The sequence below is a fragment of the Chaetodon auriga genome, chromosome 12, assembly GCF_051107435.1.
Source record: "Chaetodon auriga isolate fChaAug3 chromosome 12, fChaAug3.hap1, whole genome shotgun sequence".
In the NCBI taxonomy this organism is placed as follows: Eukaryota; Metazoa; Chordata; class Actinopteri; order Chaetodontiformes; family Chaetodontidae; genus Chaetodon; species Chaetodon auriga.
Window position 1 is genome coordinate 26,762,501 of NC_135085.1, and position 15,675 is coordinate 26,778,175.

The 15,675-nt window shown below is 46.2% G+C and overlaps 2 protein-coding genes across 2 annotated transcripts in view; one reads left to right on the forward strand and one right to left on the reverse strand.

The window, feature by feature from the left end:
* Window positions 1–39, reverse strand: part of rpp40 (ribonuclease P/MRP 40 subunit) — a 5,034-nt gene extending 4,995 nt beyond the window's left edge. Inside the window, exon 1 of the mRNA XM_076745225.1 lies at window positions 1–39. This exon is cut by the window's left edge and continues 169 nt beyond it. The gene's annotated coding sequence lies outside the window, so the exon portion shown is untranslated.
* Window positions 40–693: 654 nt separating this feature from the next.
* Window positions 694–12,517, forward strand: riok1 (RIO kinase 1 (yeast)). The gene is made up of 17 exons (XM_076744831.1): window positions 694–902; window positions 1,000–1,189; window positions 1,290–1,377; window positions 1,839–1,908; window positions 1,994–2,036; window positions 4,061–4,153; window positions 4,677–4,789; window positions 5,962–6,042; window positions 6,397–6,483; window positions 6,578–6,715; window positions 9,190–9,293; window positions 9,432–9,538; window positions 9,625–9,690; window positions 9,779–9,895; window positions 11,169–11,222; window positions 12,018–12,140; window positions 12,244–12,517. Exons 1-17 carry the CDS (start codon window positions 850–852, stop codon window positions 12,352–12,354), a joined length of 1,638 nt encoding a protein of 545 aa, XP_076600946.1. The 5' UTR covers window positions 694–849; the 3' UTR covers window positions 12,355–12,517.
* Window positions 12,518–15,675: the final 3,158 nt, after the last annotated feature.

Here is a 15,675-nt window from a genome sequence, read left to right on the forward strand (position 1 = left end):
TGCAGGAAGCTAACCCGCTACAACATACTTCCGATGAAGGAGGTTCTCAAAATAAAAGCATACAACTTCTGCAGCTTTTTGAAGACTGATCTTAACAACAAAAACACTTTTACACACAAGATTTATAATACAGAAAAAACATAGAACTCATAAATACTTCTTAACGAGTGAAGTTCCGTTTCAAAATGTTGCTTTATTCAGTCGAAACTCAAGTTTCTGTCTTTTTTTAGTCAAATTCAAAGAAATTGTTAAACTGTAAAATAATTATTTAAGAAAAATGGTTACTTTTGTTCATAAGACATTAGTTTAATCAGTGAAGTAAATCACATACAAGGAGGTTTATTTTCATCATAATACATCGTTAGTGGATTAAATCCAGTGATTTCCTGTTTTCTTTCTCAGACTGTTCACTTTTTTTTGTCCTTCCTGCAGTCAGACGCTCCATCTTCGTAACCATTTTACTACTGAAGTATGTCTAATTCTCTAATTGTTGTTCATTCATTTAACCTCGAACAACAACAACAACAACAACAACATAATAATAATAATAATAATAATAATAATAATAATAATAATAATAATAATAATAATAATAATAATGATGATGATGATGATAATCATCATCATCATCACCTATGGTAACTCGCTGACTCTCTGGTTGCGCTGATCTTCAGTTCGCAAAAGGTCTCTCGTCCCTCGCCGTAGTCACGTGTTCCGATCCGGAAGTGAAGCGAACACGCTGCTCTTTGCGCTTCACAGTGAGCTGCTCTAGCACGGTCTGGATCAGTCTGGGTTCAGGTCTGGTCGTAGTTCTGGGTCCACTGTAGGTCTGTGTTGCTGTGTGACGTCATGTCGGCGGTCGGTTGTGTACCTGGACAGTTTGATGACGCAGAGGAGGACAGGTGAGACTCACTGGTGTTTCTTAGATGACCGCGAGCTGATAGTGAATCGATTATTGATGTTGGACATTTCTGACTATTTTTCCCCTCTGGTCTGCAGCAACCAATCAGAACTGTCGGCTATGCAGCGTCAGATGAGTGATGTCACTGTGCAGCCTTCATCCGAGCCACAGGAGGGGGATGAAGCAGAGGAGGAGGAGGATGAAGATGAGGAGTATGAAGTGTGGGCGTGGTGTTCACCAGGAGGAGATCTGACCAAAAGATACAACAGGACGAGTCTGACCTGTCAGGTGAGACACAGTCTGAGGATCATTATTGATCATTACTGATTATTAATAACTGTGTTTGCTCGGTCAGCTGACTGTTGATCTGTTTGTTTTTATTGATCAGTCCAACAGACAGAATCCGTCCAGTAAGACTCTGCCGTCAACTCCATCTGATAAAGCTCTGAGGAAATATGAACACAAGATCAACCTGGGTAACGCACACACACACACACACACACACACACACACACAGAGTACACTCGGGTACACTCAGAGTACAGTCAGAGTACACTCAGAGTACAGTCAGAGTACACTCAGAGTACACTCGGGTACACACAGAGTACACTCAGAGTACACTCAGAGTACACTCAGGTACACACAGAGTACACTCAGAGTACACTCAGGTACACTCAGAGTACAGTCAGAGTACACTCAGAGTACACTCGGGTACACACAGAGTACACTCAGAGTACACTCAGGTACACTCAGAGTACACAGACGGTTGTCAGATGGCGACTGACTCTTTGACTCTTTTTTTTCTCTCTGTGAACCTTTGAGGGCTGATCGATCACTGGACCTGATTGATCGCATGGATCAGTCGCACAGTGTGAGAACAGCTGATCGCAGTCACTCTGATCAACACTCGTCTCATTGGTCTGTCCTTCGATTTCAGAAAAACTGAACTACGACGACTCGGTGATCAACAAAGTGACGACGATGCAGAAACAGAAAGAAGCCGACACGTACGTCTGAACTCGCCTCAGTGCTGCTGACATCACAGCTCGTGTGTCTGATGTCACTAACGTTGTGATTGGCTGCTCTCTGCAGGTACAGAGTGAAGGACAAATCGGATCGAGCCACAGTGGAGCAGGTGAGCAGATCAGTGATCAGTAATCACCAGGATATAACTTTGAGAGACAGAAATGGTGCTGTGAGACGTGACGAGGCGTTCAGGAACAGATCAAATAATCAGAAAAACAGATACAGTAAAAAATCAAACCATGAAACAATAATCGTTTATGTCACATGAGTGGCGGTGATGATGTCAGTGTGACGGGTGGATCAATTCTAAGGCAACAGTTAGAAATGATGTGAGAAGTCGTCTGGACCCGGACGAAGAAGCTCCTCCTCATCCTCCCCGCTGACGCCTGCTGACTGCAGCGCGGGGTCTGCTGTGGGCCGATCCAGGTCTTTGATGATCCTCGCGCTCCTCATCCTTCGTTTGTGGGCTAATCCAGAGACCCACGAGGAGGCGGAGCACGGGTGGAGCTGAGGCGGCTGCTGACACCCAGCTGTCACTCATCATGCCCGTAATTAAGTGTGTTTCAAGCCAGACTGTAGTTTAATTCAGTGAGTTCATGAAAATTCTTCCCGGACACGACGAAGAAATGAACTCCAGAGACCAAAAGTCTTTTCTGTCCAATGCTGCTCTGAGGTGTGAGAGGACAGACCTGAGGTCAGAGTTTAGTCTGACGTCACTGATGGTTTCAGATCAGTTTCAGAGCTGTGTTTGTTCTCCAGTCGGACTGAAATTCCTCCTGATGTTATTTTCTTAAAGAAAACAGTTCGTTTGCTGTGAAAGCGTCTTTTCCGGTGTCCCTCTCATGAATGGACGTTGGCTCTTGGCCTGTAGTTTGTGGCTGTGTTCCTGTCTTGGTTCGCTTTCTTTGCTTCAGGTTTTACTGAAGCTCTTTAAAGCCGTCTGTGAAGATGTGTGTTTGGACAGATGGATTTCTGACCTTCAGGACATGAATCTGTCAAACGCCTGCTTTAAAAATGCTGCAGGTTCAGGGTGGACACATGAGGTGGACGAGTTGGACTCTGGGACAGTCTCACAGAGGTCCGTTAATGGAGTACAGGTTAATTTTCAGAATCAGAATCAGAAACAGAAACAGCTTTATTGCCAAGTACGGTTTTACACATACGAGGAATTTGTTGTGGTGCAGTTGGTGTATGACACATCTACTAAAAAAAGAGCACAAAATATAACAATTTAAATATATATACACAAGTCTGTTTTTTGTTTGTTTGTTTTTTCCGGAAACAGTCTGTTTTTTAAGAAGGAAGTCCAAGTTGAGCGTTAATGTAACGCATAGAGTTGTATTTATGTCAGTGTGACAGAATGAGGCAGAGGTGGAGTGTGAAGAGTGTCGGGGGGGTTCCGGGCCTTGTTGGTCAGGCTGACAGCAGACGGGAAAAAACTGTTCTTGTGGCGTGAGGTTTTGGTCCTGATGGACCGCAGCCTCCTGCCAGAGGGGAGTGACTCAAAGAGTTTGTGTCCGGGGTGAGAGGGATCAGCCTGCACGCCTCAGGGTCCTGGAGGCGTGCAGGTCCCGTGGTTTCCCACGGTTCCATCTGTTTGACTGGGTTTGCTGAGCTCATGCTGCCTCTGATTGACCTCATGTTGTTGTTGGAGGACGATGCAGGTTGTTCAGCTGGTGCAGAGACCTGTGGACGGTGGGTGGGGCTAATGCTGGAGAATAATGTTCTGGAGTTCCCAGCATTCTCTGCCATGATCTTGGGGAAGTAGTCCTTTCTTCCAGATGTGTTGCTTTGTCACAGACAGCGGTGGCCTCTCTGTATGTCTTAAACGTTTCTTCCTGCTGTTGCAGTTTGGTTGTCTCGTGGATTCAGCTGCTCTCAGTCACCCTCAGCTGGTTGTTGGAGGAACTGCAGACTTTTTTTTACTTTTTTTATTCCACCTCTGAATGTGTGGATTGATTGGAAAGGTCTGTTTTCTGTTTCTTCATGATGTGATGATGTCATAGACGTCATAGAGACACACCTCATCAATCTGTTCAAAGATGTCTATATTGAATATCAATTGAAGATCAATAACCAGCAAATCCAAACATTTGTTGTTGAAGTCAGTGAATTGTTCTTCTTCTTCTGCAGGTTTTAGATCCTCGAACTCGAATGATTCTCTTTAAGATGCTGAGCAGAGGAGTCATCAGTGAGATCAACGGCTGCATCAGCACAGGGAAGGAGGTCAGCCGTCGCTCATCAATGCATCATCAATACAGTCATCGGTACTTATCGGTGCACTCAGACAGGTTGAGATGATAGTCACAGAACAGTCAGGTACAGGTGTGTCTCAGGTACAAACTGGCTGTCGAGTTCTGAGTGAAACAAAGTGAACAGCTGGATTCTCCAAACAGATGTTGAACGTTGTAATTCTGACACCTAATAACCAGCTGTCTGCCTCTTTGTCTGTCTGTCTGCCTGTCTGTCTGTCTGTCTGTCTGTCTGTCTGCCTGTCTGTCTGTCTGCCTGTCTGCCTGTCTGTCTGCCTGCCTGCCTGTCTGTCTGTCTGCCTGCCTGCCTGTCTGCCTGCCTGCCTGCCTGCCTGCCTGTCTGCCTGCCTGCCTGCCTGTCTGTCTGCCTGCCTGCCTGTCTGTCTGTCTGCCTGCCTGCCTGCCTGCCTGCCTGTCTGTCTGTCTGTCTGCCTGCCTGCCTGCCTGCCTGTCTGTCTGTCTGTCTGTCTGTCTGTCTGTCTGTCTGTCTTCTTCAGGCCAATGTTTATCATGCCAGCACCTCCACAGCAGAGAGTAGAGCCATCAAGATCTACAAGACCTCCATCCTGCTGTTCAAAGACAGAGACAAATATGTGAGCGGAGAGTTCAGGTCAGTCACACACCACAGAAGAAGAGTTCAGGTCAGTCACACGCAGCACCAGGCTTAAGCCTGGTTTATGCTTCTGCGTCGCGGCGACGCCGTACCTACGGCGTACACCCGACGCTGCCACTGAGCATTCATAGTTCTGCGTCGAGGGAACGCGTTGCTTCGCAATTCACCGCCAAGCCGCTAGGGGGGTGTGGCTGTGTCTTTGAAGAAGAAGAAGAAGAATCAGGGGGAGACATTCCCCTTTATTATCACACAACATGCACATGCTGGACACTGCGCACGAAGGTGAAATTTGTCTTCCGCATTTCTCCCATCCTGGTCGTCCTTCCTCCACGGCAGACCAGGAGCGGTGGGCTGCCATCCAAGCGGCGCCCGGGAACCCAATTCCAGTTTTGTCACCATTGGTCAGGTGGTGATCTTCTGCATGTTTTTAGTGGGGGTATGTTTTACGGAGGATACCCCAGGTGAACACGGGGAGAACATGCAAACTCCACACAGAAAGGCCCTTTTTTTTTCCTCGAGCAGCAGGCACCGAAGGCATGGTGGAGGACACATCCCGGTGCCCGCAGCGAGAATCGAACCCGGGACCTTCTTGCTGTGAGGCGACAGTGTTGCCACCGTGCCACCGTGCCACCACGGTTTGTATGGTTTCGGGGGGGCTCTTGTCGGATTCCTTGGTTTTTACCTCTTCGATAATTCTTTCTTCGGCTTGGTCCAGTTTTTCTTGTAGCTCTCACCACAGAAACTTTGAAAATGGCGGTGTTGTTGTGCTGCGACCATAGGGCTGCGACTGAACCGGAAATTACGTTCTGAGTGGACCAATCACAGTCCTCGACGTTCACGTCGCATCATTGGTCGATGCGACGCGTAGTCAGGATTTTTTGGAGGTGCGCGTCAGGCTACGGCGTAGGGTCCGCGTAGGGGTCTGCGTCGACGCGATGCAGAAGCATAAACCAGGCTTAACACACAGGCTGCCCCCCCTCAGTGCAGGTAGATGTCTAAACTTCCTGTTGCTTCCAAAATAAAAGCTCAGGCATCATACGTTGTCTGCTGTGTGAAAAGTTAGTTCCTGTCACCTCAATAATCAGTAATCAATAATCAGCAGTTGTCCCTTTTCATTTGTTCTCAGCTGTTATCAGTAAGTGTTCCAGAGATCTTCTGTTGTTCTGCAGGTTCCGTCACGGTTACTGTAAAGGAAACCCCAGGAAGATGGTGAGAACCTGGGCAGAGAAGGAGATGAGGAACCTCATCAGGTCAGAACCGTTCTCCTGTGTCAGTCTGTCAGTGACAGACTGTCCATGTCTCAGCTGACAGTCGTCCCTCTGTTACCCTGGTCTCACTGAGTCCTTTCACCTCCAGGTTCAGGCCTGAGAGACGCCCCCCTTTCACAGCCGATGGTAGTAACTCGATCCATGTGTGTGTCTCTCTGTCTCTCTGCCTGTGTCTCTGTCTCTCTCTGTGTCTCTTTGTCTCTCCCTGTTTCTCTCTGTGTCTCTCTCTCTGTCTGTGTGTGTGTGTCTCTCTTTGTCTCTCTGTGTGTCTCTGTCTCTCTGTCTCTCTCCATTTCTCTCTGTGTCTCTCTCTGCGTGTGTCTCTGTGTGTCTCAGGCTGCAGACAGCAGGAATCCCATGTCCACAGCCTGTCCTGCTCAGAAGTCACGTTCTGTTGATGAGCTTCATTGGAAAAGATAATATGTAAGAGCCATTTGGGGTGATTGATCGGAGTGTGCCGATCGATTCTGATTGTCCTCTTGTTTATTGATCGCTCTGTCCTGTATCGATCGGTCAGGCCGGCTCCTCTGCTGAAGAACGCGTTGTTGTCAGAGCTGAAGGCTCGAGAGCTTTACCTGCAGGTGGTGCAGAACATGAGAAAGATGTTCCAGGAGGCTCGACTCGTCCACGCCGACCTGAGCGAGTTCAACATGCTGTGAGAGGCCCCGCCCACCACACACACACACACACACACACACACACACACACAGATCTCTGAAGGCCTCTGTGAGGAACTCTGATCTTCACCAGGATCTAGTCTGAAGAAGAAGAAGAATCGGGGGGAGACATTCCCCTTTATTTGTCACACACACATGCGAGCACGACGGCACACGGAGGTGAAATTTACCTTCCGCTTTTAACCCATCCTGGTCGTCCTTCCTCCGCGGCAGACCAGGAGCGGTGGGCAGCCAGACCGGCGCCCGGGGACCCATTCTTCTGCGTCACCATTGGTCAGGTGGTGATCTTCTTGCATGTTTTTAGTGGGGGTATATTTTTACGGAGGATACCCCAGGTGAACACGGGGAGAACATGCAAACTCCACACAGAAAGGCCCTCCTCGAGCAGCAGGCACCGAAGGCATGGTGGAGGACACACCCCGGTGCCCGCAGCGAGATTCGAACCCAGGACCTTCTTGCTGTGAGGCGACAGTGTTGCCACCGTAGTCTGAACTGTGAGGAGAAATTCTTAGAAAACTTCGTCATTCTAAGAATTTTCTGAATGAGACGCCTGAAGTTCACAGAAGAGACGACGTCATCGGCCTCAGTCGGCAGACAGACGGGAGGACAATCAGCTGGTCCTCTGGTGCATCAGAACAACCTGCAGCTGAACACGCTCAAAACTGTGGCGGTGATGGTGGACTTCAGGAGGAGCCCCTCAACACTGTTTCACTGTGAGAACCTTCAGGTTTCTGAGATCCACTATTTCCCAGGACCCAAGGTGGACTTCAAACATGGCCTCCATCATCAAGAAGGTGCAACAGAGGACGTTCCAGCTCATCCAGTCTGACTGGACTGGACACCAAACAGGACAGAACAGACTCCAGCAGTCAGGATCGCAGAGACCTGGTCTGCCTTCCATTCAGGACTGATCCAGCTCCACATTCAGGAGACATCACTGCAGACCTGTTCCATCGTCTGTCCCCAGGGAGGCGCTACAGAGCTCTGTGCACCAGATCAGTCAGCATCCACAGATCTGATGTGTCAAACCTTCCACCAAACATTCACTGACTCAAATACAGACCGAGAGTGTGACAGCGTTTTTAACACGGAGACTCTGACCCAGTGACTGAGTCTAATACTGTGAACACATACACATACTGTAAATACATGTACACATACTGTAAATACATGTACACATACTGTAAATACATACACATACTGTAAATACATGTACACATACTGTAAATACATACACATACTGTAAATACATGTACACATACTGTAAATGCATGTACACATACTGTAAATACATGTACACATACTGTAAATGCATGTACACATACTGTAAATACATACACATACTGTAAATACATGTACACATACTGTAAATATAAAAAAGTTCTGGTCAAATAGCCTGATTGTTCTAAATTTTTGCGCTGGCTCAAATGCTAGTTGGTAACCGTGGCAACAGAAACTCAGAACATACATTATTTCACAGTTTATTTAACACAACGGCAAGACAGTAGACAACATGAGTGATTTTATAGTTTCCTTTAACCACATTTAATGATCAGAGTGAATGGTGGATAATATTTCTTATAAAAAATGATAAAAAAAAAAAAAATGAATCAATAAAAATGATTTAGGAAACTATCTGTGGACCTTGAGTCTTTGAAACAAAATTTGGCATCATCCTCTGGACACACACGAGCGGTAAGAGGTGCACTTGCCCTCTAAATGATACTTTGTATCACGTAACATAACGTTAAGCAATCATGTCACTTCCCTCCTCTGATTAGGTCTAATATAACAGTTGCGCCGACCGAGCTGCAGGTTCTGTGGCCAGAGCCGGTTACCTTGGCAACGCGTCACAATGAGCGATATGAAATAGTCCACTCAGCTGCCTCTTGTGGAAAACTTACGATTTTAACGGTAAAAAAACAACAACATTAACGTATTAGTAATTGATTTAATATTTATTTCTTTCGTAAGTGACCATGGTATAAGCAGGATAACGCCCTTCGAGGTGTCCATTATCAGAAATGAATGGACGACGCGGAGGCGTGAACCGTCCGACGGGAAGCTGTGAAGATATTCACATCAGGTGAATTTGTAAGTTGTATAATAGGCTACATTTCGCGCCTCTTACAAGCGGTAGGAGCTGTACGGGCGCATCTCTGCACCCCGAACGTGTTTTTTTCCCGGGTTAGGAGGGAAGAAGTTATGACGTCGTGACGCAATCGGGAAATACTCCGAAGGCTAGACCGTCCCATTTAGCGATAGTTGATGCGGCCGACGGAGGATCCTCTGAAGGACCCAGCCTCCGGAGACCGCGTAGGCTGGGTCCTCCGAAGGATGCAGCCGCTGAATTGAGACACAGCTAGAGTCACAGTCCGTCCTTGTCCACATACTTGGCCAATAAAGCTGATTCTTCTTCTTCTTCTGATTAACTTCCTTAACCTGTCTGCAGGTATCATGATGGAGACGCTTACATCATCGACGTGTCTCAGTCGGTGGAGCATGATCATCCTCGTTCTCTGGAGTTCCTCAGGAAGGACTGCAGCAACGTCAACGGTGGGACTGCAGCTCAGCTATGTCCATGTTTGACCTCTGACCTCTGAAAAGATGAATTGTTTGTCTCAGTTGTGATTGAATTTTTGTTCTGATTGCTTTGATCTGTCTGAACTAAGTGTTTTCTTCTTTTTTACCCAGAGTTCTTTGTGAGACGCGGTGTGGCCGTGATGACGGTCAGAGAGTTGTTTGACTTCATCACCGACCCGTCCATCACCTGCCACAACATCGACCAATACCTGGACAAGGTGTGAATCCTTCAGAAAAATGAGGCGTAAAACCTGATAACTGTCTGTTGGTTCACTGGATCGTGTGTCTGTGATTGGTCGAGCAGGCGATGGCGATTGCAGCAGAGAGGACGCTGGAGCAGCGATCGGATCAGGACCGAGTGGACGAGGAGGTGACAGACGGTCAAAGTAACGCTGTCCTCTCTGTGGAAGCTCTGTTTGACCTCCCCATAACAGTCCGTGTCCTCCGTCATCCCCCAGGTGTTTAAGAAGGCCTACATCCCTCGCACTCTGACAGAGGTGAGTCACTACGAGCGGGACGTGGACCTGATGAGGGCGAAGGAGGAAGAGGCCGCCATCAGTGGACACGAAGACAACGTAAGAGACAACAACAACAGAGAGATATGAGAGACACTCCAGGCATGGTGATGATGTTGATGATGGTGATGATGATGGAGGTGATGATGTTGGAGGTGGTGGTGATGATGATGATGATGATGATGGTGATGGTGGTGATGTTGATGATGGTGATGGTGGTGGTGATGATGATGATGATGTTGGAGGTGGTGATGATGATGATGGTGGTGATGGTGATGGTGGTGATGATGATGGTGGTGATGGTGGTGATGATGATGATGATGTTGGAGGTGGTGGTGGTGATGGTGATGATGATGATGAGGATGGTGATGGTGGTGATGTTGTTGATGATGATGGTGGTGATGATGATGATGGTGGTGGTGGTGATGATGTTGGAGGTGATGGTGGTGATGGTGATGATGATGATGATGATGGTGATGGTGGTAATGTTGATGATGTTGATGATGGTGATGGTGATGATGATGATGGTGATGATGATGATGATGGTGATGATGGTGATGATGATGGAGGTGGTGATGGTGATGATGATGATGATGATGATGGAGGTGGTGATGGTGATGATGATGGTGATGATGATGGAGGTGGTGATGGTGATGATGGTGATGATGATGGAGGTGGTGATGGTGATGATGATGGTGATGATGATGGTGATGATGATGGAGGTGGTGATGATGATGATGGTGATGGTGATGGTGATGATGATGATGATGGTGATGATGATGATGATGGTGATGATGGTGATGATGATGGAGGTGGTGATGGTGATGATGATGATGATGATGGAGGTGGTGATGGTGATGATGATGGTGATGATGATGGAGGTGGTGATGGTGATGATGGTGATGATGATGGAGGTGGTGATGGTGATGATGATGGTGATGATGATGATGATGGTGATGATGATGGAGGTGGTGATGATGATGATGGTGATGATGATGATGATGATGGTGATGATGGTGATGATGATGGAGGTAGTGATGGTGATGATGATGATGGTGGTGATGATGGTGATGATGATGGTGATGTTGATGATGATGATGTTGATGATGATGATGATGATGATGATGGTGATGATGATGGAGGTGGTGATGATGATGGAGGTGGTGATGGTGATGATGGTGATGATGATGGTGATGTTGATGATAATGATGATGGTGATGATGATGGTGATGATGATGATGGTGGTGATGATGATGGTGGTGATGGTGATGATGGTGGTGATGTTGATGATGGTGGTGATGTTGATGATGATGAAGGTGTCGTTGCGGTTCAGGTTCTGTACCAGACGCTGACGGGGCTGAAGAAGGATCTGTCTGGAGTTCAAACGGTACAGTCACAGTCCATCTGATTGTAATGTTGTAGTATAGCTTATTTTATCTTAGCTTTAGTTTAGCCTAGCTTAGCTTAGCTTAGCCTAGTGACATACTGTGAATTCTGAATTGTCAAATATGAGCTTCGTCCCTGCAGCGAGGGTCAGGCCTTTTCTAACAGTGTTCCCTGTTTTTTTTTTTCATTCACTTTTAAACTTCTGTCAGTGGAATCCACCACTTCCTGCACAAATGTTTCACATTAAAAGTCTCAGCATGCCACAGACTCAGGACAAAAGAGAAAAAAGAGACAACAGATAATAGGCAAAAAGTTTTAACCTGTCTATTAGTGATGTCATATTCTGCCTATTTCTTTCCTTTATTGCCATTTTTTTTATTGTTGTTGCCGTCATATTAATTCCTGAGTCTGTTGTTTCCATCTTACTTCCTGTGTGAACCTGTGCAGTCACTTCATCTGTGGAGAGCATCGCTTCTGATGTCCAAACACACCTGTTTGCATTCTGTGGTCAGAAGTGTTTCACATGTAAGCACACCTGATCGGTGATGTCATACTGTTCTGGAGTACACTGTGACATCACTGGCACTCAGTTCACAACTGGAAGGAAGACAGTGTGATCTGATGAGAAGCTGCAGAAGACAAAAAGAAGTTGAGATTAATTCTTAAGGTTTTATTATTATTTAAGACTTCAGGTGAGACTCAGCAGGAGTCACGTGATCACAGGAGGAGTCATGTGATCACAGCACTCGTTCCAAGCTAAGACAGATGAAAAGTTTTATCGAGACCTTCTTCTCAGATTCCTGCTCTGCTGGAGGATGACCAGTCTTCATCCTCAGAGGAGGAAGGGGAGGAGGAGGATGATGATGATGATGGGGAAGACGAGCAGAAGGAGAGCAAAGAAGCCTCCGTCGACAAAAAGGTGTCAAATCCTCTGTGACGTCCAGCGTCACTGTTCATTGTTATTGTTCTTCTTCTTATTAGTTTTTGTGAAACTGAAGATAAAGTTTGTTTTGTTCTGTCAGGAAAAGAAGAAGATGGTGAAAGAAGCTCAGAGAGAAAAAAGAAAAACCAAAGTACCGAAACATGTGAAGAAGAGGAAAGAGAAGGTGTCCAAGATGAAGAAAGGAAGATGACGACGTCCTGTTGGTCTCTGTCGACAGGGGCATCATCTCTCATGATGTTACCTGTTCGCAGGTGTGCAGCTGTTGTTCAGCAAGAAAACAAGAAAAAGAGATGAGATCACAGAAACATTAGAAACAGATCACCGTGAAACTTCTAATAAAACATTTAATCTGACGTGTTTTTTTCATCGTGTCTTCTTTTTCTTAGTCTTTTTTTTAATGTCCAGTCAACAAACTGACATTAGCTGAACTAGCATTAGCTACCTTCTGAAAAATCCTGCTTATTCTTGTTGCTGGTTTTAGCTCATTTGAAGCTGGTCTTGGAGGGTCACTAGACAGGTCAAGCTGGTATCGGACTGGTTCTGCTGGTCAGCAGTCCAAATGAGGCTGGTCTCTCGGCTGGGCCAGTTCAGTCAGACTGGAGTCGACCAAATCTTGTCCTAATTAGAAAAATAATTGACGCTGGAATACAAATTAAGCAGATAAGGCGGGAAAACTTTAAAGTTTGTGCTTGCGCTACTGTTAGCTAGCTAGCTGGGGTGATAAAAATGACATGAAGGTACTCAGGAGGTAGAGCGCTTGTCCACTTAGCAGAAGGTTATGGTTCGATCCCCGGCATCGGCAGTCCACGTCAACGTGTCAGCATGTCAACGTGTCAGTGTGTCATCGTGTAAACATCAGCGAGTCAACATGTCAGCGTGTCAACGTGTGAGTGTGTCAACTTGTCCACATGTCCACATGTCCACATGTCAGCATGTCAACGTGTCCACTTGTCCACATGTCAGCCTGTCAGCGTGTCAACGTGTGAGTGTGTCAACTTGTCCACATGTCCACATGTCAGCATGTCAACGTGTCCACTTGTCCACATGTCAGCGTGTCGACGTGTCAACCTGTCCACATATCAGCATGTCAACTTGTCCACATGTCCACATGTCAGCCTGTCCACATGTCAGCGTGTCAACGTGTCAACCTGTCCACATATCAGCGTGTCCACTTGTCCACATGTCAGCGTGTCAACCTGTCCACATGTCAGCGTGTCAACATGTCCACATGTCAGCCTGTCAGCGTGTCAACGTGTGAGTGTGTCAACTTGTCCACATGTCAGCATGTCAACGTGTCCACTTGTCCACATGTCAGCGTGTCAACGTGTCAACCTGTCCACATATCAGCATGTCAACTTGTCCACATATCCACATGCCAGCGTGTCAACGTGTCCACTTGTCCACATGTCAGCGTGTCAACGTGTCAACCTGTCCACATATCAGCATGTCAACTTGTCCACATATCCACATGCCAGCGTGTCAACGTGTCCACATGTCCACATGTCAGCGTGTCAACGTGTCAACCTGTCCACATATCAGCGTGTCCACTTGTCCACATGTCAGCGTGTCAACCTGTCCACATGTCAGCGTGTCAACCTGTCCACATGTCAGCATGTCCACTTGTCCACATGTCAGCGTGTCAACGTGTCCACATGTCAGCGTGTCCACCTGTCCACATGTCAGCGTGTCAACATGTCCACATGTCAGCCTGTCAGCGTGTCAACGTGTGAGTGTGTCAACTTGTCCACATATCCACATGTCAGCGTGTCAACCTGTCCACATGCCAGCGTGTCAACGTGTCCACTTGTCCACATGTCCACATGTCAGCGTGTCAACCTGTCCACATGTCAGCGTGTCAACGTGTCAACCTGTCCACATGTCAGCGTGTCCACCTGTCCACATGTCAGCGTGTCAACGTGTGAAAAGCAGCCGGAAGAAAAGCTCAGACAACACTGTGACTTTCAGACGGCGGCGATACAAAGCAACAAAATGGCTGACCGGCGCTGATCCATCACCAACAGCTAACTGACACATGTTGATGTTCCATAAGGGTCAAAGTTCACCTACGTGTTGTTTAATAATAGATTTGAAACCAAACAGTCATAACTGTGTAACACACATGCAGTATATATGTATATATAAATATACACTGATGGAAGTACACATACATAGTATAATATCTATAACTGCTAATATATACATGTGTGTATGTTTGTGAAAGTGTGTTTTATCTGTGTGTGTGTTATCAGTGTGTGTGTGTGTGTGTGTGTCTGTGTGTGTCTGTGTGTGTGTTATCAGAGCGTGTATGTGTGTGTGTGTGTTCTGCTGAAATCAGACTGATAAACTGCAGCAGAACAAATGGTCTGTGACATTGACAGAACACTGCTGACGCACTCAGACTCTTTAAATCTCTTCTTACTCATTTCTACTCTTTGTCATCCAAGAAATGAAGAATTTTAAAATCACTTAAGTTTATCAGCTCAGCATTTTCAGACTGTAAAGTTAATATGTAGTATTATTACAATATCATTATGTTATCATAGCTTCAGAAGGAGTCATTGTTCTTACAGCAGCTCTAAAAGTAAACCCCTGTGAACACTTTATTAATACTACAAAGTACTGCGTATCAATCTTTTGTCCAAGAAAATATGTCAGAATTTTGAAATAAATAGAAGCAAAACTCAATGACATTGTCTCTTGTTCCACATATATAATATTACTATAACCTTCATTTAAGTATTACTCAGTAATTAAATACTGCCCCCCCACCAGTGTTCTCACCTGTGTTCTCACCTGTGCTGTTACCTGTGTTCTCACTGTGTTCTCACCTGTGTGCTCACCTGTGCTGTTACCTGTGTTCTCACCTGTGTTCTCACCTGTGTTCTCACTGAGTTCTCACCTGTGCTGTTACCTGTGTTCTCACTGTGTTCTCACCTGTGTTCTCACCTGTGCTGTTACCTGTGTTCTCACCTGTGTTCTCACCTGTGTTCTCACTGAGTTCTCACCTGTGCTGTTACCTGTGTTCTCACCTGTGTTGTTACTTCCTTACTGGAATCAATAATGTTGATCGGCGTCGGTGTATTGCTGTTTTGTTGTTTGTCTTTTCTTCTTCTTCTTTTGTTGTATTTGTGTTGCTCATAGTTTAATTCTCTTTTACTGTGCAAACAACAAGCTGGGAAGTCTGTGATTGGCTGAAATGCACCCTGGGAGTCGTCGTTGACTTCTCTCCTTCAGTTTTCATGTGTACAGGCTTCATTGACTTTCTATCAAAGGATCAGATCTTTGGTGACGCTCTTGTTGCTCGTTGGTTGTGATGACGCGTCCTTGAAAGCGACTGAACGAACTGTCTCTTTAAGATTTAAAGAACCAAACCTCATTTTGTTTTTGTTCATTTCTCAGACTCAAGACCAACAAGGACGAACTGATTCTCTAATCTGTGTTCACTTGTGTCATACACACTGAAATAAAGATATACTGACCTGTCGCTGATACACACACACACACACACACA

Coding starts and splice junctions, on each gene's coding strand:
- riok1 (XM_076744831.1), top strand. CDS start 850: ATGTCGGCGGTCGGTTGTGTACCTGGACAGTTTGATGACGCAGAGGAG. Junction 1,378..1,838: donor TGAACACAAGATCAACCTGG/GTAACGCACACA, acceptor CTTCGATTTCAG/AAAAACTGAACTACGACGAC. Junction 6,484..6,577: donor TTCATTGGAAAAGATAATAT/GTAAGAGCCATT, acceptor TCGATCGGTCAG/GCCGGCTCCTCTGCTGAAGA.